General features: G+C 41.7%; 1 protein-coding gene across 1 annotated transcript in view; it reads right to left on the bottom strand.

The window, feature by feature from the left end:
• wu:fb95e10 (mucin-5AC) overlaps positions 1-25418 on the bottom strand; it is a 36164-nt gene that overhangs the window by 7549 nt on the left and 3197 nt on the right. The window contains exons 2-3 of the mRNA XM_037688841.1: positions 7883-8624; positions 7456-7543 (exon numbers count right to left, since the gene is read on the bottom strand). Of these exons, the coding sequence (XP_037544769.1) occupies positions 7456-7543; positions 7883-8516 (722 nt within the window). The 5' untranslated portion in view covers positions 8517-8624. The remainder of the gene's footprint in view (positions 1-7455; positions 7544-7882; positions 8625-25418) is intronic.

Here is a 25418-nt window from a genome sequence, read left to right as displayed (position 1 = left end):
ACAAGGGTGTGGTGGTTTCAGGAGCTCAGATCAGGTCTTAAGCTTGATCCACATCCTTCAGTTCAGGATTTGCTGCTTTGGACATTTGTTAACATCGTTATAAAGTCAGAGCTTCTTTAGATTTATAAACGTGGCAATGAAAAACAAGTGGTGCACACATTTGTGATGCACTGGTCTACATTTGAGATGAATTGAAGACTAATTCAGATGTAAATTAGCCAGATTAGTAACAAGAGAAACCTCTCTGTCTCTTTTCTTACTGAAGTCCCATCACCATTAAAGCAGCTGATAAGAAAATATAATTTAACTGTAAAGATTCATGTTTCAGGCCGAGCCAGGCCCATGTTTATGTATTTTCTGCTTGTCCTAAACTCCTCCACTCAGCTCACCTGTGCCACTCCCAGTTTCCCTCCAGCTGCACCTGTGCGCTGCACTAGCCAGTCTCTGCCTCCCTGCCAGATTATGTGATCGCCTCGTGCCTGCAGTAATCCATCATTCTTGTTCCTGCTCTTGTTATTGATCCTCTTCATGACCATGGATTTCTAAGATGTAACATTTTAGACTCAAAGTGAAAATACTTTCTGAGCGTTTGCCATGTTGAATGAGTGCATAAGAATGACAGGAAAGCCTGGCATTAGAGGTGACGATTACTAATGGGATTTTCAGAGAACATTCCTAATTGTGTGATGAAAGGAATACAGATCATCTAAAAAAAGGCACAATGGTTTTAACATCTGGAAAGTAAGTCATTCACAAAGAATAAACCAAAACAACAGGTTCAAGTCAATTTTTAAAAAATAACTCAATGGTTTAGATCTGTAGAAACTTACTGCTTGATTTGCTATACTTAGTTAAATCAGCCGCACGTTGTTATAAATAATGGAAGCGCTCATTCAAAGGAACGAAGACAAACTGATACACAAAAAGCAAGATGAAAAATCTGAGCCCATAATATGAATTAAATGAACTGACATTTTAATAATTCAAACATAAATATCAACCAATACAAATATATATATACTTTAGGAAGTGGAGTGCAGCTTTAGATTAGAATGATCTGATCATAATACCAAAAATAAGAAAAATGTTCTTTATACATGACAGGGCCTCAAAGTCAAAGTAAACAGTTAAATGACCCTGGAATGGATCATCTTTACAAAAACACATCCAGGATTACACCATGTGTTGTTTACAACCACTGAAAGTCCTCCACCTTGTTTTTTTTTCAGTTTCTGTCTGCTCGTATGTTGCAGAAACCAGGTGGAGAGGTGTGATGTTCCTGCAGCCACGTCCCAGTGAAACATAATACTACCATCCACAAATTCTCCTTGCTTCTACAGCATAAATGACTTCTTTCAAATTAAGTCTTACTCCAGGCAATGACTGGAATTTGGAAAGCTCCGTCAAGCTTTAACCACGCGCACCACCCAAACTATTTAAAATCAGTGGTTTGTCCTGATTACTGTATTTTCTGCCGTAAATGTCACACCACCTTATAAGTTGCATCAGTCCAAATATGTCTAATAAAGTGGAAAAACCCATAAATACGTTGCTTCGCCGTATACACCACATCTATTATGCATCACCGCTGACAACCCAGAAATGTGGGCCGGTGTTGTGCCAGAAATCGATTGGCTGCCAAATAGCGGCCACCAGGGCGTGCACGGGAGGACTTTAACAAGATTAACACTTAAAAACAATTATTTGTTTGCTCGAAATTATAGTAAAGAGTCTAACTTTTCCTTAACAAATGCACTTTGACGGTCAAATCAGCTGAATTTTCAAAAGCCGATACGAGGAAACATGAACGTGCAGAGGGTGACTCACTGTGCATTTTTTTCAAAATTTAACAAGATAAGCACCTAAAACAATTATTTGTTTACTCGACTTTATAGTAAACGTGTGTCTCAGTTGAACTTTTACTTAATAAATGCACTTCAGTGGTCAAATCAGCTGCATTTCACCGGGGCGGCGCAGCGAAATGAAGCTGATTTGACGGTTGCTCCAGGCAGACGACAGTGGCACATAAGGAAAGCCGATTGTGTCATTAATAGCCACTTTTACCTATTACATGACACAACGGCATGCCATACAACTCGACTGCTATCTAACAGCTGAAAATGGTAGTGTTCAATATTTTCACACGGTCATATCAGCTAAAAATTGGTTTATAAATGTGGGAAAAATCCATAAATATGTTGCTTCATAAGTCGCAGGGCATGTAAATTATGTAAAAAACTGTGACTTATAAGGAGAAAAATATGGAACTAAAGAGCTGGGTTTGCTCAGAAGCAGTTTAACACAACTTGGTGCTGAAGTCAGAACGAGTGATGCTTCATCCTGTCACTGACGTCTTTCAGCTGAATAACTGAGAAACCTCTAGGAATGTGTTGTTCAAACGATGGATCCATATTTAACCCAACGAGCTGCTCGTATTAAAGGAGAGAAGCCGTGCTCATCGTTTAGGCTTCACCACAGGCCTCGCTGGGACAAACACTGTAAATCAGGCTGAAGGCTGATGTTGAACAGAAAGCCCAGAAATGAAACTGAGCTGAAACATCAGAAGAGGGTTCGTTGTTGCTACAGGCGCACTGACGCATGCAGTACAAACTCTGAAGACTGCGATGGTCACGTTAGGGTCGACGAAAACATTCTAATTTCATTGCAGATGTGATGTCCTCAATAACAAGACGTGTGTTTAAACATGGCTGCCTGCTGGGGGTTTTGGTTGCAATCCAACAAAGCACAGGCGTCAGCTGAAATAATGGGACTTGTAAAAGAGGGTAGACAAGTAGGAGGAGAGGAAACACAAAGCAGACATCTTCTCTGCAGTAGAGATGGACGATTACAGTCAAGAGGAACTCCATGCTTTTAAGATGAGCAGCAAATTAAAGATGACGACGCATTAATTAAACGGTACAAATATGGAGACAGGATCGTTTTTCCACCGACTGACTGAGTGATGCTGTTATTACTGTCTTCTTTTTATTAAGCTTTTATTGTGGGGCAGACGGAGCCACCTGAGACTGGTTGTTTGAGCCTCAGGCCACAGCAGTGTCTGCAGCAACACAATGCAACATAAAAGCACAAGCTGGTGTACAAATAAAATCACATTCTGATAAATGTTTAAATGTTTCTGTTTAGAAATGGCAGGAGTTCTTTTCTTAAGTGAATAAAAAATAATGGCAGTCTGGTTTTGAGTCAGTATTTTCCCCACAAAGCCACTTTTAAATGATCACACAGCTGCCATGTCTGAGGCCTGACTGAAACCCCTACAAATATCTTTTTCCTCACAGCCAGACGTGCGCCTCCCCCCGTCTCTCTCCAACCCATTCCAATCAAATCCATTCAGTAATTGGCTCTTTGGCTGCACCCCGGTGCGATCATGCCAGCAGAAGACTGCATCGTGGAGTCATCAACCACACCCGGAGCAGGACAGAAGATTTACAGCCTGCGCAACATGTCCCCAGTTTGATGCTGGGCTGCTGAACGGTGCCTGAAACAAGGCTCCTTCTTACCCGACCATTACATCAGCTGCAATTTGTTGGATCACTCAGGGCTGCATTTAATCTGATCCAATAAAAATGTATCGCCCCCGGGGGACCATCAGGGTGAAACACAGCATGACTAATGTGGTGACACTGGCAGCTACGTTTGAGCATTAAAATCTGAACACTCTCGTTCTTTCCTGTGATCTACAGCGGGGTGCGGCGCACCTTCCTGTCTCTCACTCGTGTCATGAAGAACCCGAACACACACGACAAACACGAGTGATGGAGTTCAGGTGGGACTCAAATAACTTATTCATTGATGCAGCGTTCATCTCTGTTGCAACCATTTTGAATCCAGAGACAGAAGAAGTGCAGGCAGGGAAAGCTCAGAGTCTCGTGCACATGGACCACATGTCCAGCATGTCAGCGTATATTCCTTCCCATCATGCTTAGTATTGTGCCACCAAATGCTGAACACATGCTCTGCATTGTAACTGGCTGCTCGTGCACCCATGAGTGCCACATGTCCCCGCTAAACAGCTTCTTTACAGCAAAGGCAGCATGTGGTGCCAGTTCTTTTGGAAGTTGCTTACACGGAGAGGAGTTGGCTTTGAACTTACATGTAAAAGTCAGAACGTGTTGCATATTTGCACACGTGCTTCGTATTAACTGTTATTAGTCCAGAAACGGCACGATGCGTCACTTTAAACACGTCTCTGACACCTTTATTGACCTTCATTACTGTTTTAGTAGGTAAATGAAACGCAATGAAGAGGCCAGTTTGAGAGAAAAAGCTTCAGCTACAAAAATGGAGCGTCCTTTTGTGTTGGCTTTAAATGCACAAAAGATACATTTGTTTAAAAAGAAAAAATCAATCGCTGCTCCAAACTTAAATCCATCCGGCTAAGACTTAAAGAGGAGAAACACTGGATTGATTTAACTTAGAGAGCCAGTCCGGGCCCAGCACTTTCATTTGTCCGATAACTGGAACCTGCTTTAAGTGGAATTAAATCAGCTGAGCTTTTAGAGGAGGGCTGAGTAAACAGAGACACGCAGCTCTCCTCCAGTTGGCTGATAGATAACAGGCAGAAATTAACAACAGAGCGAGGGCGGTAAAGGACAAAATCTCATTAAAGCTCAAATTTATGGCCCTGTCAGAGCGCATGGCAGGATCCAAACACTGACGTGAACACACACACACTGCACTGAACGTGCCTTCAGGGGTGTGTGTTGTAACCAGAGCCTATCATCAGTAGTTTCTTTCAGGGAAGCTCGTGAAACTGTTTTCTTCTTTAAAGTGATTAAGTCGGCTTGGCTTGACTCTAATCTCTTGTTAAATTTACATAATAATCTAATAAATCAAATACAAAATAATGCAAGTTTCTATTATACTTCAATTTCACTGAACATCTTTAATTAACCAGAGGACCAGAGACCATGTCCCTTAAATAGCCTTTAGAGGTCCTCTGGTTCTAACCATCTGCAAGGCAGAGGACTAATTTACACAAACTGATAGTCTGAGAGATTGGAATTATCACAACATAACTGGACTTAGTGACACAACGTTGATCCTGTTAGTAGTTATGGATTAAAACACCGGCATAGTTCATAGATGTGAGCGTGCTTCACTGCACAGGAGATTACCGGCGTGACGTTGTTCAATTCTGCTTAATGAGATGTTTGCACATCAGCTAAAGCTGTAATCTGAGTTTAATCTCCACAATCCAGCTGCTACAACAGGCACAATGAGAGAGTGAGTGTGGATCTAAAACATCTAGCTCATGACGACTGAGCAGTTAGTGTGGATTGGAGGAGTTACATGTTGGTATACTGTTTCTCCTTCCATTATCCTTAGAGGGCGCCCCGCCCTGTCAACAGAACCGAGCGCCCTGCCTGCAGACGTGGATGATCTGAAATGATCCATTTGTCTTACATAGAGGATTGTTTGTAAACAAAGTGGTGTACATGAACATATGCTGATTAGTTTTATAGTGACACAGTTTAAATAAATCTGGTTATTTTTAAAGACATGTTTGCAAGCAGGAGAAAACTGTGAAAAGTTATATAATGATTATAATTCTAGCTGTAATTTGCCATGCATCCAGCTATATAAACTTGCCTCTGCTCAAGTAATGTACCGTATTTTTCGCTGTATAAGTCGCATCTTTGCATAAATTTGCAAGTCCTGCGACTTATACAGCGAAGCTACTAATATACATTTTTAGTCCATATTTATAAACCAATTTTTGGCTGAGATCTGACAATTTCATTCATTCTGACATGGAAAATATTGAACACTACCATTTTCAGCCACTAGAGGGCCCTCAACTAATATGGCAACTAAGCCAAGTGTCTCATTAATAGGTAAACGTGGCTATTAATGAGACACTTGACTTGCCACATCAGTCACCTTCATCTCTCTCTGGAACTTCTGGAGCAAACGTCAAATCAGCTGCATTTTGCTGCTCTGCCCAGATGAAATGCAGCTGATTTGACCATTAAAGTGCATTCATTAAGGAAAAGTTAGACTGAGACACACCTTTACTATAATGTTGCGCAAACAAATAATTGATTTAGGTGCTTATCTTGTTAAATTTCGAAGAAATGCACAGCGAGTCCTCCCTCTGCGTGCTCCCGCTTCTGCGAATCAGTTTTTGAAAATGCAGCTGATTTGACCGTCAAAGTGCATTCATTAAGGAACAGTTCAACTGAGACACACCGTTACTATAATTTCAAGCAAACAAATAATTGTTTTTTCCACATTTCCAGGTTGTCCGCGGGGACGAACAAACGCGAAGCATCAGCAGTGACGCATAATAGATGCGACTTATACGGCGAAGTGACATATTTATGTTTTTTCCACTTTATTAGACATATTTGGACTGATGCAACGTGTACGGCGGCAAGTATGGTAAGTAACTTTAACAGGTCTCTCTTGTAAATGAGTCCCTGAGGCACTATGGGAACTAACCTGTATAAATAGAAGTTGAATGAAAAGTAAATTTACCTAGAAGTTAGAACTATTTTTTAAATGAATATTTCAAATATAAAGTTAGAAACTGGAATCTGCAGGTAGCAACTTCCCAAAGATCAGAAATGACCTGCAAACAGCAACAGGTGCAACAAGTTGATTATTGAGTTTTGAAAAACAAACAGGCAAATGTTACGTTTGATTAATAACAGCCTAAATATCTTTACCTATTGTGCGAGTTAAAATACAAACTTGATATTTTTATGTACTATAAATATAACAAATCCTGCTCTGAGTGGGTTTTTTTGTAATTCTCTCCAAACGATCCAGTCGGTTTCGAACGCAGTGTTTAAAGACCAACGAGACATCGTAACAGGGAAGAGGAAAAAGGCATCGTGTTTCCAAAACAAACTACAGGAAGAGGCTTTCAGGCTCTGTATGATCATGATCACAACAGTCTCAGACAATGATCTGCTTCAGCCACGTCTCCTGGCCTTCTGCCAGGTCAGCTCAGGGTCCAGCATCACCCACACAGTGTGACTCAAGTGAGAAACACATGCTGATTGCACTCAAAACACAAGTCCATATGAAAACACAAACAAGGCCTTGCTTTAAGGACGCACAACCACTGAGAGCTTTCTCTTGTTCTGGCTGCACCTCTGTCCCACTCTAATGAATAATGCTGGCTCTGATCAAACTCTGCAAGGCATCCTTCAGGCCTGTTCTGCTGCTGGCCTACTTCCGCCTGCTTTCTTCAACCCTCTGCGTGCAGGATCACTGTCCCTCATTCCTTCAGTGTGTTCTATCTTTACAAGCGTCCTTGTTGAACCTGGAGCAAAGTGGAGTCTTTGAACAAACTTTTATGGTTCACATCGAGGAGCTTCACGTTTACTCACATTTTAAACACGTATTTTCCAAACAGACCACGCCCGACAAACACTAAGTCCATGTGTGCTAGCACATGAACGAGTGGGAAATAAATGCCAGCCCTACCTGGTTGTCTTGGAAACAGGAGGTTTATCAGGTTTGGTTGAAGCGGCGGCAGTCGTCTTGGTGGAAGAAGCGCTGGCAGGTTTAGGCGCTGGAGGACAGAGAGGTGGTGACAGGAGAGAAAAGGTCAAAGACAATAAGTATAAAACAATAGCAATAAAATAAAAACATATGGCGTAAGTCACAGATGTAGGTCAGGCAGATGTTTCTGTCATATGCTGTTAGAAAGATTTGGGGGCAGATGTGTTTCTAGTATAGCAGCAGCCACTCTCACGTGTGCATTAAGAGCTAAACTCATTCAGTGTGCAGCTTTCTGAGGATTACGTTACAATGAACAGCTCTCATTAGTGTTGGAGGCCATTTAGACTACCTGTGTGTTTGTGAAACAGCAGACGCTCTGAAGACATTAGTGTGAAAATATCCAACCTACCTGGGTGCTTTTTAGCTGCAGATGCAGTGGGGCTCGGTTTGACACCATTAGCTGTGGTGGATGGGGTCTTTTTGGCTGCTGGTCCTCCAGTTGAAGTCTTTGTACCGCTGAGATATGGACTAACCCCTGTGGCTTTCTTCTCGCCCACTTTAGCGGTGCTCTTGGGGGCTAAGGCCCCAGCTGTGGTGGCTGCTGTCTTTTTAGAGGGTGCGGCGAGCGGGGCACTCTTTTTTTCTGCAGAAGGTGTAGTCTTCTTAGCCACGCCGTTAGTTTGAGGCTTAGAAGTGCCATTTGAGATGCGGCTCTGGGATGTGGTCGACCGCGGGCCAGCTGAAGTCTTGGGTAAGCTGGTGGTGCTGGTTTTTGTCTTAATCGTGACCTTGTTGGTAGTCTTGGCCTTGACGTCTCCTGTGGCCTTGCTGCCAGTCTTGGCGGCTGGAGTTTCCTTGGGCTGGTCTGGCAGCGGCTCAGCCTGACTCGCCTCTCCGACAGGCTGCTGCGGCATCTCCTCCTCCACTGGAGAGGCTGCGGGGTTGAGCTCCTGTCCTGTAGGTGGCACTGCCTCATTTACTGGATTAGATTCCAGTGTTTCCATTGGCTCCAGTGCTGCTGTGGCAACCCCATCTGGCTTCATCTCCCCTTCTAACAGCGGCGTTCCGTCTCTGCAGGAACAAGCTAGATGAACTCACTCTCACAGGAAGGCCGCAGCTCCAGAGACTTTCTGAAGACACTGAGGGTTGGTCTGAAGGAGAGAACACATAGAGCAGCCAGTCAACAGCAAGACCAGACATGAACCGCTGCCTCTGCTATCAGCACACAGCTCAGGAATGTTTTAGCTTTAGGAATCAGATAAAGTCATCATCTTTATCCTCACACACACAGAGATTACGTAACACTGTATCTGAAGATTTCAGCTGATTGAATGTTTGCAGAAATACAAAAATGAAGCATCCTAAAGTCACTGAATGTATGTGAGGAGAAACAGAAAACTTCTTGTATTTATCAGATTGAGACAACAAAGACACTGTAACAAATGATGAATTAAGAATTCAAAATCTATACATGCTTGTTTGTAATTTGATGCCAGAAACATCAAACATGTCATACATCCATATGAAGCCACCTTCTGAGGGCTAGAGCTCGTTTTAGGAAGGGTTAAGAAGACTGAAATCCTAAAATAAACCAAAACAGGAAGAGATGCCTTCACAGTTCCCAAAACACCCAAAAAAAGAGCTGATGCTACAGATATCAAATGTCTTTCTTCTTCTATTCTCCAGTTTCCTCCCACAGACCAAAAACATTCATATTAGGCTGATTAGTAACTCTAAATTGGCTCTAGGTGTGAGTGAGAGAGTGAATGGTTGTTTGTCTCGTTTGTCTCTATGTGTCCTTGTGATGGACTGGAGACCTGTCCAGGTGTCCCCCACCTTTCACACAGTGACTGCTGGATATGGGCACCAGTGACCCCTGTGACCCGAAAAGGAAGAAGCGGGTAAAAGAAAATGGATGGATGGATGGATACACTTTAAAAAAAGTATTCAATAAAAAATAATCCCACTTATCAACTAAAAGTCAAATGTAAACCATTTGAATGTATATATATTTTAATTAATTTAGTTTTTTGTCCCTTTTGGGAAAACAAAACTAAAACTAAACATGTGGTGCTGTGTGACAGCTGTGTGGCAGATGAGCACATTTAAATAGCAGCTCCAAGAGTTACGACTGGAGTGAAATCTTTCGATAGTACAGTATTTTAGGAGGCCAGAGGAAGTAGAGAGGGACATTCTCCACCTGAACCAGCTCATTATACAAATTATCGACATTAATGTTTCTGCCAGGGAGCGGTGGCGCAGAGGTTAGAGAAGGCAAGTCTATGATTGGAAGGTCACCAGCTCGACCCCCCGGACCGACAACATCAAAATGTGGGTGAGAAAGGTGAAGCACCCACTCCTGTCTCCCACCCTCGTTTACCCCACTCTGGGCCCTTGAGCAAAGTCCTTAACCCCCCACCATGTGCTCCCCCGGGTGCCCTAGATAGCAGCTCTCTGCTCCACACACAGGGCTGTGGTAGCTCAGTGGTCTGTGGTCAGGATTGGAAGAGCAGCCAGCACAAAAATAACTAAATAAATAAATAACCACTGTCAAATCTTCATGCGAGTTTGTTCACTGTGGTGACTCCTGAGGAAGGGAGCAGCCAAAAGAAGAAAAAGAATAAAGTGTGCCAGCTGTGAACACCCTCCCCTGTGTGACGTTTAAAAGCTCAGTGACACACTTGGCCTGAGTCTCTGCTGCGGGTTGCGTTTTCTTTCCTGATGAGATCAAACGCATTAGTGTGGAAGACTAGTTTTCTGGGATAGTATACAAAACGTGGTACAAAAATATCGTTTAAGTAGAACAGAGGCAAACGTAAAGGTCACCTGTAATACAGCATCAGGACACAACTGTTCAACGAACAAAAAAATTCAACATGGCCTTTTCCAACTATTAGATGGAAGTGGTTGTGAACTGAAAAGTAGGATGAGGTGCGAGAAAGGCTCAGATGTGTTTCCAAACTGGGTCAAGCTGTGTACAACGAACCCAGTAACCCCAAAAAGGAAGACGGGCTGTAAGAACAGTGAGGACAAATGAGACTGTATACAGCGTTTAGGACATGGAGCGCCAAAGACCTGATAAATCTGTAACTGCAGAGGCCGCACATCGACCCCACTGATATTAGGTAACAGCTTCAGTTACGTCAGCTGCTTTAACTAAAACATACAGAACTATAGGGGTGGGGGCCGGGGGGTGACAGGAAACTGGCCTGTCGAAGCTTACAAACAAACTGCGTACCCGGCTGTGCAGGAAGCCAAGTGTTGAGACAAATACTCAACCCAGAGGAAGAGGTTTGGCCCGTGGAGCATGGGAACAGAACGAGAAGAGTAACAACGCATCGAGACGAGAAAGAAAAAAGACGTAAAATGAGCTCACTGCTGGCTGCTGTTTACTGGGCCCACTTTAAAACCCAGACAACACGAATCATTCCAGTTTTCCACTGTCCTGAACCTCTGCACCGACTCACACTTCTATTTGTAGGAGAGGACAGACGTCGTCTTCACGCATCTTGGCAACGGTTCCTGCGGACACTTCACCGTCACGCTCCTGTCCTCCTTTTAAGCCACAACTCGTCCTCCAGACCAAACCTTACGCATCTAAAGACCTTTTCATTCTTAACTGATCCTCCCTGTCTCCTAATCATTCTCGCGCCCGGGTGTCCTTCCTCCCCCACTGCTCCGGCTTTGCATCTATTCCTCTGTTCTCTGTTTGCCATTGCGCAGATGGCTGGAGCAGCTGAGGAGAGCCAGAAGGGGGAACGAACACAACTTAGGAAACAGAGACCAGTGGATCCCAAACAGCACATAGGAGCAGATCCGGACAGCGAGTGCAACAAGCTGATACCCAAAACACTGACGGGTCGCTGCTAAAAGTGACTCATGAGTCACAAGGGGTTTGCAAAATGCGAACAGTTGCTTTAATTATCTAACAGCTCATCAGTGCTTCCATGAGAAGGGGACAAGCAGAGAAAGTAAAAGTACAACTGGAAAATTGGTCTAAATATACAGAATTTATGTTTTACTTAAAGGCATTTCAGTTTTGCCCAACAGTAATTGTGAACTTTTATTTTGTAATAATCTAAGCTGATAAAATGTGTTCATTTGATATATAATCTATATAAAATTGTAAAGTGAACAAAATTAAAGGGAAATATTAAAGCTGCTGTCTGAGGCTCATTACAGTCACCATGGTAACTGCCCACTTGTTTCTCTCCCACTAAGACAGACAGAGAGAGTTACAGAGTAGAAAGCAAGTCTCAAACCATCACTGTGGGCTAACGGGAGCTGGTTGTAGCTGCGGCTGCAGCTCTATCTTCCTACTTGGTAATAGTTAAATAGGCACAGGCATGGCCTACTGCTGATCGTTGTAAAAGTGGCAAATATCAACACATTAATTGTAGGGATGCACGATATTAGCGGCATGGTATCGGACAATATTAGCGCCAAGTTCAATATCGGACATCGGCCATTCCATCAAAATAACTCACCGATATAAAAACGCTGTTTTTGTAAGAAAACCCAATGACAAAGATGCCAGCAGCGGCAGCACAACGTGATGACGTCACGTGCGCCTACCTGATCTCACAGCGGAGAGGAAAATTCAAAATGTCAGCCATGTGGAAGTTTTATTTTTCGTTGGTGAGGATGTCAGATTCCGAAGATTTATGGACTACGTCGAGCCTCGCTATATCGTCCCCAGTCGGAAATATTTTTCCGACGTAGCCTTACCCGAGTTATAAGCCGTCATTACCGACGTCATTGAGAAGCTAATAGCCGATAGCACTTGAGTGAGTTTTACCACAAATATCTGGACGTCGTGTTAGCCACGTTAGCATGATTAGTCTTACGGCACAATGGATAGACAAAAACTTTGATCTTAAAAAGTCTGTCCTTCATGCACAAGAGTGCAGAGGATCCCACACTGCAGCTATAGGAACCTGGAACAAACCTCCACAAGTGAGACAGCATCGCAGGTGACTAATGCTAATAAATAACATTTAACACTTTTCATTTAATATAAGTTGAAGTGTTATGCATATCATATGACTGTTACTGAATATATGTCACCAGCTCTACAGCTGTTACACAATTTTTGTAGCAAATAAGCCTAAATAAGAGGAATATGTTCTGACAAAGGAACGTATATAAAATATCGGTATTGGTTATCGACCAAATAAGTTTTAACATATCGGCCAAAAATCCAATATCGTGCATCCCTAATTAATTGGTCTATCTCTGAACGAGGCTGCTTCCAAGTTTATGCATTGGTGAGTGAGGGAAAGACACAAAACCAGTGGCACATATGCAATCTATTACATTTTTATTTGTACATTTCTACGTGATTCTGTTTGTAATTCATATAAACACCATGTTGGACTGGAACCCCTGTGAAGTTATCAACACCATGACCTAACTGAACCACAAAGTAAAACAGGAAATAAAACCATGTCCCTGCTCCCTCTTTAAAACTGTTTGGCTCCTGATCTTCCCACAGCAGACTAACGTGAGCAGCCTGACTGCTCATTTCTCTGCTCTTCTCCTAAATACCAAACGCTGCTGATGTGTGCATGTGTGTGAGTGAGAGCAATAAATCTTGACTGCATTTCTGTAGCCAGAGGAACTTTTCTGTTTCTCTGCAGGTCTCCAGACAGCTGTGAGACTGCACTTCTCTCTGGTGCCCCTCAAACAGGACCATCAGTCAGTGAGGAGCAGAAACAGGCTACAAACCTTACAAGAATCCACGTTTATGTTTATTCTTCACAAAAACTGGAGAAGACTGGGATCCATCCAACGTTTATACACGTCAGCTAGTTTAAAAGACCAAATCAACAAAAATTATAATAAAATGTCCTATCATGAAGTTTGGGTCAATATCTACTCATGTGACATAATAAAATGTGAACAGCTGTGCTTTCTTATACTTTTATCTTATAACAGTTGATATAAATGGGCCATAAAACATTATTTAAACATTTACTCTACACTAAACTTTAGTTTGAGATATTCTGAAGCCACTCGGAGTCTGGGAACTTGTTTGGCCTTGGAGGTAAAACACAAGCTGGTATTTTCACCCCGTGAGGGACAGCGGGCTGCGGCTGAGCAGAGACATAACGTGATTTGAAACAGATGGATTTTCAGCTAAATTAAGCTCTAAACTAAACAAGTGCATCAAACCAAATGACCACAATTTTCACATTTTGCAATGACACCAAAAATTCTTGATTAAAATAAAAATTTATCAGAGAACAGCGGTTTGATGTAGTTAAGTGACGTGGCTGCGTGACTTCAGGAAATAGAAGCACCCTGCATTTAAAAATACTTAGTCTATAATGTTTACCATTTCATAGATCAATTATTTAAAAAAAATCTAAAAATAAAAGGAGTAATCTAAAAACTAGAAACAGTTAATTAGTATTGAATAACCATTACAGTGTTCAATATTTGTCGTTTTGAAACAAGCATTTGCTACAGGCTACACCAGTTAGCATGTTAGCAGGTTGAACATGTACAGCTACTACAGCTCTCTAACAGGCTAATAATCAGCTGATTATTAAACATCAGCTGGTAAAACTCAACATTTCTGTATGAGGAGCAGAGCAGCAGAGATGTAGTAATACATCAAATATAACAATTGTTTAGCTTATATCTAAGATCCTTGTATACTGTTTTATTTTTGTAATTTATATTGTTGCTTTTGTTGGATGTAACTGGGACCCTGAGTGCACAATTTTGTTCCACCTCATGTACCACATGTGATGCAGATGACAATAAATTGATAGAGACACAATCACGTTAGAGTTATAAATATAAAACAGCTTGTTGACTTCGGTGTGTTAGCTGATCCTACTGCATATTCTTTTCAATTTAGGCTTTTAATTTATTCTCACTACTTGTGACTGTTAATATTTCAACTTTGACCTTAACTAACATCATAAATAAAAACATTACAAGATTTTTTTTCATCAAAAGTTGCTTTAAAATCTGTCCTGAGTTCAGAAAAATGCCGACACAGATTTTAAACATTGACTCAACATGTCTCCTTATTTTTATCTACATTAAAAACAAATATAAATATTATATTTAGTACTATTATACTATCATACCTATAAAATTATCATTATTGTGCAATATAATATTTAGACAGTAAAGTAAATAATAATAGCAATTTTTAAGCAAATAAGTTTTGTAAGCTTTATTTTTAATTTTGTTTTATTATTATTGTAATCTTGTGAAAGTGTATTTTTATTGCTCAAGGTTATTGTACCATCAGAATCTACCAGCCCAAATTTAATCAAACAGATATTTTACAAACAAAAACATCAAAACGGGCAGTAACTAACATCAGTTATTGTCAAGATAAACCTGATGAATAGATGTTTCAAACAGCATCACCCTCATCCTATAAAATACTACAATAAATATCATATTTTCATTAAAAGTTCAAATAAACATGCATAAATAGTTGACACTGTACTTTGTGTGTGCACCGTGTAGGAGCTGTGCAAATAAAAGCTGGAACAATTACATTTGTATATTATTTTTGTCTAACATGGCCATCCCTACTAAAAACACCAAAGAACCTGAGACAAAACGTGAAACATGAACTAACTGTGACATCAGCCACACCAGGGACTTTAACCCAACTTCCAGTCAGCCATCTTTGCTCTTTAAATTAGCAGATGAAAAGATGTTTGAATGAACATTTAGACTGATTCGTTTGAGCCATGCCTCAAGTTATTAAACCCAAGAATATGTTAGTAAAATAAGCCAACCCAGTCTCTGAAAGTCAGAACCGGGCAGTTAAATGTAAATAAATAACATGGAGCTAACAGAAGGTGACCTGTGTTCAGCACTAACAGAACTCTCCTTCTGAGTACACACGTGCATAAAAAGAGAAACATATCCAAACTATAGTGTAAATATACTGCCAACATAAATGAAAGAAGAAGAAGAAAAAGCAAAACATGTTGGAAGTGTGGAGTTGCAGGGGAACAGGGTCTCCTAAATAAAGTTTAGGACTTTACCTGGTGAACTCAGTTCAACTCAGTGAGAGCAAAGAATATTAAAGAGGCTGATTTTGACAGGTTGTAATGGTCATAATTCAAGTTCTGCTGTAGAACAAGGTCTTACATTTCTCTAATATTAGTAACTCTAAAAGTAGAACACATCAGTTAAAACGTGTCACAGATGATGAGGCAAATAACTATTAGCTATGACTTATTTTTGCTTTTTTTGTTGTTGTTTTTTTAAGCCCAAACTACTAATTCAAATGTAATGATGTCAGCACTATAAGTCCAATAAAAGCTGAAAATTCATGTGAAGAATACAACAGTATTATGAAAAGAAGTAAAGTCTCATCCTGTGTGTAGGTCCGGTTGATTTTTTTGATTGCTAATATGCAATTTCCTCCCTTTGTGTTCTGATTGTTGACTTTACAAAAGCGTGTTTGTTGGCCTCCACAATGTGAGCAGGTCATGAGCTTACAAGCGGCGTCCCACTCCAAATTCCCTGCAAGCTTCAACGATGAGCTAAACGGTAACAGAGCGCAAAGAAATCCCACACAAATACTGAGACGTTCAAACAACAAAAGCTGTTGTTAAAGAGCAGGATCGGCCAGGAGACTGATCAGGGAGCCCATTTATCTTCAGGACAAGACTCTGCGGTTCACCTACACCTCAAGGATAAGGGAGATTCATCTGAGGACCAACATGTTCACATTTTGGACCCGAGAAGACAGATGGTTTAGTGGTGGTGGGTGTGAAGGAAGCCATTTAAGTAAAACAAAAGACACCGACTTTAAACAGTCGAGGAGGTCTCAGATTTCAACTTTCTAAAACATAATGCAACTTTAGGCCTGATAACGTCATTTTCACTCCTACGTATAAGGAATTTCATCCATGTGACCGAGTGGCTCCACTGTGTGTCAGAACAAAGGCCCTAATGAACCCCTACTGTGAAAATTGATAGGGTAATCTGCATATGTCTAGCTTAGCTCAGCTTTGTAACTGGAACACCACACTGTCTTCTGTTACAAATAAAGCCCAGTTGTTTTTTGTCTTGAACTTTTTTGAATTTACCATGTCCTGGATAACTGAGAATCTTCACCAGTGCATTTATCAACCACAACTCACAATCTGCCTCATTTATTTAGCAAATGGACGGTGTTGCATGTTGCAAATGCATTTGTATCAATTTGGGAACACATATAACAGCATTTAATAATAATAATAATGTCATCACAATGTCAGCACTGTATGTTTCCATACAATGGCGAAATTAGTTTCTGCATTTAACCCATCCACCACCAGGTGGTGCAGTGGGCAGCTATTGAAAGCGCCGGGTGGGGGGCATTTTGGGGATGAGGTGTGCTGCCCAGAGACACCACGTGATATGCAGTGACTGGGGATCGAACCTGGGACTTTCGGGTCCCAAGCCGGCTGCCCTGCCTCTACACCATCTCGGGCCCCATCAATATCTGAGGTTAATAAAGAATAGTCCCTGCAGCCTGCAGACATCCAAATAAATAATAACAGAGCCGAACAGGTTAAAGTTCAGTACTTCCATCCTCTATCAGTGAACAGCGATCGTCAATAAATGCAAAACAAAGCTGCTCAAACACGACTAGCTGGAACAGTTTTGACCAATCAGATGAACAAAATGAGTGTCTCCAGTAAAAAAAACAGCCTCCACAGACTGTCTACACTTTCTCCATCACAGCTGCTTTTATACTAACGTTAATAAGCTTTTACTGCTTTGAGCAGTAAGATAACGATGAGGAACCTCAGCCTACCTGGTGAGCTCCTCCACAAAGGTATCCTCTCTCCATGGTACATACCCTGGGATGTAAAGTACCACAGCAAAGCTACATTGTTAGAGTACAGTCAGTAACTGGAAGGCATTCAGTTCTTCTGAGGGATCTCAGCGTTTCTGCCTGTCTAGACACTAAAACACGCAGTTCTTGAATAATAGGCTCATCAGCATATTTAAACAGCACTCTGCTATTTGGAATACATTTCTGCATTAAAAAAATCTACTGATGTGCCTGCAGAAGGTGACATGCTGCTTAAAGGGCACCAGTTTTCTTTTAAAGATTAGGGCAGCTTTTACTGATGATGCAGATTAAAATTAATTAGCTGCGGTGTGGGTAATGATTGTTTTAAATGTTAACATGATCAAATCTGCTCAGGCACCATGATGTGTGTTCACACCCAACCATCAGTTTTAAAAGCACGAAACTGGCTGATTTATTCAACTCACAGTAAAGCGACGCTGCTCGTCCGTGAACCCACAAACGGTCCACGAGCTGCTACTTGGAGAAAGACGACTATGTTCACAAAAGTGTGCGCACAAAGACACACACAGATGCATTCTGTGAGCCCTCCTCTCTCCCCGGGGCCTACTCTAAATAGAAGAGGGATTGTGGGGGAAGGAGGTGGTGCTGATGGTGGTGGGGGTGGGGAAGAGGAGACACCAGAAAAGATGCAAAAAGAAAAGTGAACAATGCAACTCTCCCTTTAAGCTGATCTGAACCAGCCTGAGATTAGGCGAATTACACAAGACCAGCCTGTTTCGTCTGTAAACAGATTTGAGAGGAGACACGACAGGATGTTGGAGGACCTGTTTTGATAAGGCATTTTTTTAAACACGCTGTGGTGACCTCTGACCTTTAATGGGCATGCTTTTTGTCTCCACAAGCAGCAAACACCTGACACTGAGCCGACCTGTTCGGTTTAGTCACTCCTTCCTCTGACTGCTAAGGGAGCAGAGTCTCCGTTTGCTTTGAGGTAAAACTTAAAACAGAATGCCATTTTTAAAATACATCACATACTTTCAACGAGTAACGTCTGAATTTCGTTTTAACAGTATAAAAATGCAAGAAAACCTCAAAACGTGCCTCTACAATCATCAGCTGCAGCGCTGCTCGAGTCATTTACAATCATCAAGTGGGCTGACGAACAGAGCCCTGGATCTGACGCACTTTTTCCTTCTTTCTGGGACCAAAAATGACCAAACAGAGTGGAATGTGTCCATACATCACTCCTCCTCCCTGCAAGGAGGAGAAAGTCACATTCAAGACGCCACTTGCTGGAACAGAGCCTCAGATTGTCCTTTCAGCCTCCTGAACGTTAGGCAGGCGTCTCAGTCATTATCTCTCTGGTCAGATCAGTGGAGCTCATTTAACTCTAGTCTCGGAAAAGGATATTTGTGTGATCCCAAGACAGTGTAAACAAAACCAAAATAACCTAATATAATCATTAAACTTAAAGAAAATATTTCATTAAGGGGCAGGTAGGCCATTTTGAAATCAAGCTCTGTGAAAAGGGATGAACAAAATCCAGTGCAGCCAAAACTAACGTGGATTGTTGTATTAAAACAACTATTTTCAACATTTTAATGCTTCGTGCTAATGTTATTTAATAAACCGTCAATTCCACAACACGTGGATATTTAAACAAAATTATGCAGCCATTTGGACAATTAAAATCATCAGCAGCTGAAGAACTGAGCTGGAGTTCTTGTAGAAATATTTAAAAAATTTTAGATTTATACAAATACAGTTACAGCACACCTCCTGTTGCATTTTTCACAAGTTTGCATAAACTGAAACATTTTAAAGAAAGTTGGACAGTAGAAAATTACTGAGTTCAAAAACTGAACACACTACTGAACATATTTTTATACATATTTCTACACAACTTGTTTTATTTTATTGTATTAAACTATTTTTATTTTTGTAACTAACATTTTATTCTGCATATCTTAATTAGAAATCAAAGTATTTTATATAAATTGTTTTTTTGTGCTCACGGGTGCAGCTGCAATTTTACTTTGAGATAGTTGTCCGATTCTAAAAATAAATATGTAATAAAATTGCCACTTGTTTTAAGATGAATAGTTGGACTGCTACCATGTAGCAAGAAGTCAGATATTTTTCTAATTTTTTAAACGATATAAATTCAGTGGAGTTAATTTTCAACACCCCCTTTATACCAAAAACACAGTCTTAAACAGATTATTATGACATAGGAACACTTCATAAAACAAACAGATTTAATACATTTCTATCACCAGTACAGGTATGTTTATCAGTAAAATGCTACCACCAGCAACAAACACTGAATTGGTCAGCACCACTGCCCAACTGGGGACAAGCCTTAAGAAGGAAGGGCATCACAGTTCATCCTGCAGCTGTGCTGGACCGCTGGTTCTGATGAGCACGACTCTCATCATTAAAATATTTATTATGACTGAGCTGTGAAAATTAGCCTCACCAGATGTCTACCAATAAAAATGAAATCAACTATTTTCTTCAATTTTATAGCTCCGTGCGAGACAATTTGCCCTTTTAACAGGTGTTTCTGTAAAGAAGGAAACTAGGCCCTGGTCTGCATCATGATTGAAAACTTAATGTGTTCACCCAACTGCTGTGTTTCCATCAGTGCAGCTTGGAGCTAAATACAAACACTGCAGAGTCACTGAGTCTGGACTGCATGCGCATAAACAAATTCAGTTTGCATTGAAGGCCAAATGTTTGAGATAACAGGTCTATGGGTGCAGCAGTGTAAAAATGACTTCAAGTATCCACAAGACAATGTACAGAAAAATAAATGAAAAATCAAGGTTTTAACTGCAGCTGCACAATAAAAGCAGTACATGAAGAAGTCGTATAAGAACCAGAACTGGATACAAATTTATGCTGAGGAAGTAAACATGTGCATTAGCTACGCTCCATGGCAGAATTTTTCATTTACTCAGTCAAATATTGGCACAACTTCAGCAACAAACAGCTGCATTACAACATTCTTCCCATATAAAGTACTAAGTTCATCCTTTTTAATAAATCAGATTTCTCGACGCCATTGTTTGGCGCTATTTAAAAACTCAATGAAGCATTAAAGCCTGCGCGTGTATCCCTCTGATACTTGTGTTAGCTTCGCCTCAAACTCATCTTCAACACAAAGCAACATGACCAACACCCAGCTCAGTCCAGCTGGGTGTTTAGAGCTTCCGTCTCAGCTTCACAGTGATCACAGCCAACACATTTCCCAAACATTACCCGAGCTGAGGTCATGAGTCCACCTCGGTGCTGCGCACAAACAACCTGCAACAAAACCTCCCGCCCTCTGCTCAATAAACTATGGCTGGATGAGTGAGCAGGAAGAGGAAGAATAAAGTGTAAAGCTACCGCACAGGCAGTAAAACTGATATAAATGATCAACTACAAGAAGCAGGGTCTCTACAAATGACATCCTCTTCTGCTGGTTGTGAAGTGAAGCCCTCCATGAAGTGCGGCACAGGTAATCACACCGAGTTGACTACCAGTGGTTCTGTGGACTGATGTGCTGCTCGGTACAAAACAAAAGGCCGTGCTGGGAGGGAGGAATGATCTTTATTTGTTTACTTCACTACTTGGGAGCGTGAGAGCGAGCAGCGGATTGTGAGACCGTCACCTGGATCACTGCGACATGTGACCAGAGAGGCTGGTAATAATCCAGAGGAGCCTCACTGAAACCTTACAACATCCTCAAGACGCGACCTGAGCCAAAGAAAAGGTTTACAGCGTTTGTGGTTATAGTTCATGCTAACGTTTATATTCCCTGTGTTCTTATAAAAACAACTGATGCACACAACACACACATAAACAATGCATTTCTGTGCATCACATGTGGGCAGACTCACAGAAACTCGGCCTGTGGGGACGCACAGATTAACACATGACAGAGCTCGTTAACCCTGGACAAAGAGAGATGCTAATCTCGTACAGTCGGCCTTGACTGTCCTCCTGCAGCACAGAGACACACTGAGAGGAAGGACACGAGGGAACAAGGGAGGTATATGTAGCAACGATAGAGGCCTCAGTATGTCCCAGAAACTAGACAATGCTGTTGGGAGGCTGGGGGAGAGGTTCCATCAGCCCTCCCCAAACAAAAAGGACAGAGACAGAACCCAACTACAAGACAAAGCCCCCACCCCAAAGCAACTGCGAGGGCCCGACTACAGCCAGGCTGAGCTCCACCGCCTGCAGCGACGACCAGCAGGGCAGCGCAAAGCTAAACTCTGTGGATATTGATCGCAGAGGAGAAAGTGGGGAGTCGAGCAGAGCAGCTCCACAGATGGCAAGAACAAGCAAAGAGGCAGACCGAGGAAGTGCATTAGTCAGACAGGTTCCTCTAATGGTGTTAGCCCTGTCCCCTGGGACATAACAGAGACAGTCACAAGGTCTTAGAGCAGGATGAGAAAAAGGTGGGTGGGTAGAAAGGGACAAAAAGGAAAGTAAAAAAAAAAAAGCAAGATAAGAAGAAAATGGGAATCCAGCAGAGAGACTAAAGCTAATTTGTAACTTGAAGAGCTGCTGCATGATCTCCATAATGGGCTGTCTGCCCACAATCAAGCTCCTCTCTGGGGGTAAATGAGATCAGGCCGGCCCAGGACCAGCTGGTAGCTTGGATCAATGACACCAGCAGAGCAGAAACAGAGATGGAGGAGGCGGGCAGAACCCAAGCATCTGGACAGGATGGTGGCTCCAGCGCTCTGTCGTGATTATGCACGGCGGCGGGGACACCCCACTCACCAAGTACAAACCACAACAAGTGAGTCCATAAGAGGATTATGTGCTCCTGCTTGAAGTGGAGCGAGGCACGTTCCAGATAGAATCTGATCTCTCGCAGGATGGCAGACAGATCGGATGGTTAACCCAATCGATCAACCGTTTAAACAATTAAATCAAACGCAGCACGTCTGGCCCCAAAATACACAACATCTGCACAAAACTTGAAAGTTACGTCACAGAAGGCAGCAAACAAATCTAGTGACTTGCACACTAAAGGCAGGTTTGAAAGCCTTGAATATAATTGCAAATTTGGTCTTGAAGCCTAGCAACAGAGCTGTGGACCCCGTCCATTATCTCTCCTCCCACCAGGGGAATTCAGATTGTCCAAACACAGCAAATTACTGCAGCTGCTGGCAAACACAGGCTCAAAGCTGCGCCACCAGTTGCCAACTGCACGCACCGACAACTGCGATACCGCCGAGCGTGGCTGCCATCGAGACGAGAGCGCACAGACAACACCAAAGATTATCTCTGCTTTATCTTGCCTGTGCAAACTTACTGTGGTGCCCACGGCCATTTCCTTCAGGCTCCAATCACCCGGACAGCAGAGGGACAGGCAGCCAAACACACTGTTTCTGTTGGTGTTTAGATAATCTCTAAACAAGAGACTATTGTGCCGTTGTGTTTATGGATTAACCAGAGGGTGGTGGTAACGTCTAATGACGCCAAGGAGCGCAAGAGCCGCAGGTTCAGGCCGAAAAAAGTTCAATGACCAGAGGCACAGTCTCACCCCCCGTCACCAGTGACAAGTTCAGGGATGGAGGGGGAATTTTATTGTGAGTCACGCTCCCACCAACAGCAGTCATCGCTGACACAAAGGTCTATTAATGCAACGACCGTCTCCCCTCTCAGGGCTGAAACACAGGTCGAGAGGCCAGCTCAGGGCAAAATAGGTCATTAAAATTTAAATTACCCTAAAAAAAAACTTACAACAACACACAATATAAGAGAAGACACAGACACCATTTTTAAAACATAAGGCAGTCTCATATTTTAATTCTTTGTTGTTTAACCAAAACAGCAAGTTCCCACACCAGAGAGGCTTAAATCTGATCATGTTTGGCATTTGTAAATGACTGATGAGGCTGTTTTAACAAATGGTGCACATTAATCACGTTACATAAAGACTAACGGCCTCTACACAAAATGAACCCATTACTCACTGACAAGAGGTAGACGTCAAAACAACAACAAAAGGTCAAAACCTAACAGAGCTCAAGTTAATGCTTTAAATGGACACTTCACCATTCTGAAGTTGGGTTTTCTGTTAAAGTTATGAGCAGTTATTATCTTACCTGCTGTAGACAGTGTTTTAAATCATCTCAGTTTGGAGAAATAAGAGTTTAATTCATATCAAGTGAATGACTAGTGTGAACGCAACGTTGTTTTTACGCTGGATGCCCTTCCTGACACAACCACAGACCACCGAGCTACCACAGCCCTCTGTGTGGAGCAGCTGCTATCTAGGGCACCCGGGGGAGCAGATAATGGGGGTTAAGGGCATTGCTCATGGGCCCAGAGTGGAGCAAATGATGGTGGAGGCAGGTGTGGCACCTTTACAATTATATTCAAGTGGGTGCAAAATCGGTGGAAGCTAGCTGTAGCATTTCCTGCATGGATATCACAATATTTCCACAGAATGAACCATGTGAATCAAAACTGATAGCGCTGTTTCAAAATGACCAGATTATCCCTTTAACACATAACCAACATTTGAAATGAGTAACGCTTTAAGAATACGGCCACCAGAATAATCTTATCTGTATTACTAGTAATAGTATAGAACATAATAGTAATAGTAGTAGGGATGTAATGGTACACGTGGGTGTACTGAACTGTTTTGATACAGCATGTTCGGTTCGGTCCACGTGCATTTCGTTTCGGTTATTTTTTCATTCATTAAATTTTATTAACGAGAGATTATGTGCCACGGAACTAAAGTTCCTAAGCGTGTTTCAGCATGGCGCTATAGTCTTGCAGCACGCGTAGCATTAGTAGCCTAGCTTCTCGTTGTGGTCTCCTGTTTGGGAACATTGTGTCTTTCTTGTTAAAAGACAAGTGGACAAATCCAATGCTGTGTGTCGACGTTGTTTCATGGAGATTGGATCTGCAGCAGCAACACGTTGAACTTGTTAACGCTCTTGAAACGACACCATCCAAACGTGAACGTCTCTTCTAGCAGCTTGGAGCAAACACCGATAACAGCAGCATTTAAACCTTTATCAGGGAATTCAGATCGGTCCAGAGCAGTAACACAAGATGTAGGAGTTTTTAAAGCTCTGGATGTACGTTTCTGTTGTTGATGCACCGACTTTAAAGTTACTGAGTCCCACTACGACATCACGTCAACACTTCAGCCAAAAAGTTGTAGCAGCACTTTATGAAAAAGCTAAAACTGATATTGTCAACAAGCCCTGGACCAGATTAAAGCCCTGATGATGATGATGATTAAGAAATTCAGCCACCTCATAACAACCGTTCAAGAAGAGATATTGTTATTTTATTATTATCTATTTAACTTTTTTAAATTTAAGATTATCATCTTATTAACTCATTTTTTAACCTCTGTGCTGTATTTCCAGTCTGGGACAGAGATAGCAGCTGAGTCTTCCTGTTCAGGGAAATCCACCAGAGATCACCTCCAGCTCAGAAGTCTGTGATGAGTGAACTCTGAACTTTTCCAGGGTCCTGTCCCGCCTGTGGGAGCAGGTCCAAGAGGTTGTGAGTAATGATGAGGCCAAATACAGCCACACTGCAACATTATCAAAGCTCTACCTCTTTGTTCCAGCTACTGTTGTTAGTGAGAGGATTTTCTCCACCGCTGGAGATAATGTCACTGCAACTAGATCTGTGATTTTGGCAGAAAATGTGGACAAGTTGGTCTTTTTGTCCAAAAACTTTAAACTTGATTAGTTAGATTGTAAACAGTCTGTTGCTGTTTATTGTTCTGGTTCTGTCTGTTACTGTATTTATTAAGATTTTTATTATTGTTAGTATAGTTTATTTATTGTAAAGAGTGCCTTTTATTTAAAATATCATCCAAATGGGTCACTTTTATTTATTTTATACAAATGTATAGTTTACTTGGCATATGTTCAAAATAAACGTTTTGTAAGTTTTTATTTTGGCCTTTTTTTGTACCGAAAATGAACCGAACTGAGCGCTCCTTGAAACTGAACCGAAATGTATTTTAGCATACCGTTACAGCCCTAAATAGTAGTAGTAATAATTTAATGATTTGCGCCATTTCTAACAAACCCCCTATTCTCTCTCTCTCTCACACACACCATGCTTTCATTCTCACCATGGTGAGAAGCCAACGCTGCAGACTTCA

This window comes from Nematolebias whitei, chromosome 15, assembly GCF_014905685.2.
Source record: "Nematolebias whitei isolate Nwh7 chromosome 15, NemWhi1, whole genome shotgun sequence".
Classification (NCBI taxonomy): Eukaryota; Metazoa; Chordata; class Actinopteri; order Cyprinodontiformes; family Rivulidae; genus Nematolebias; species Nematolebias whitei.
The sequence above is the reverse complement of the archived record's forward strand: the minus strand, read 5'-3'. Positions and strand labels throughout refer to the sequence as shown.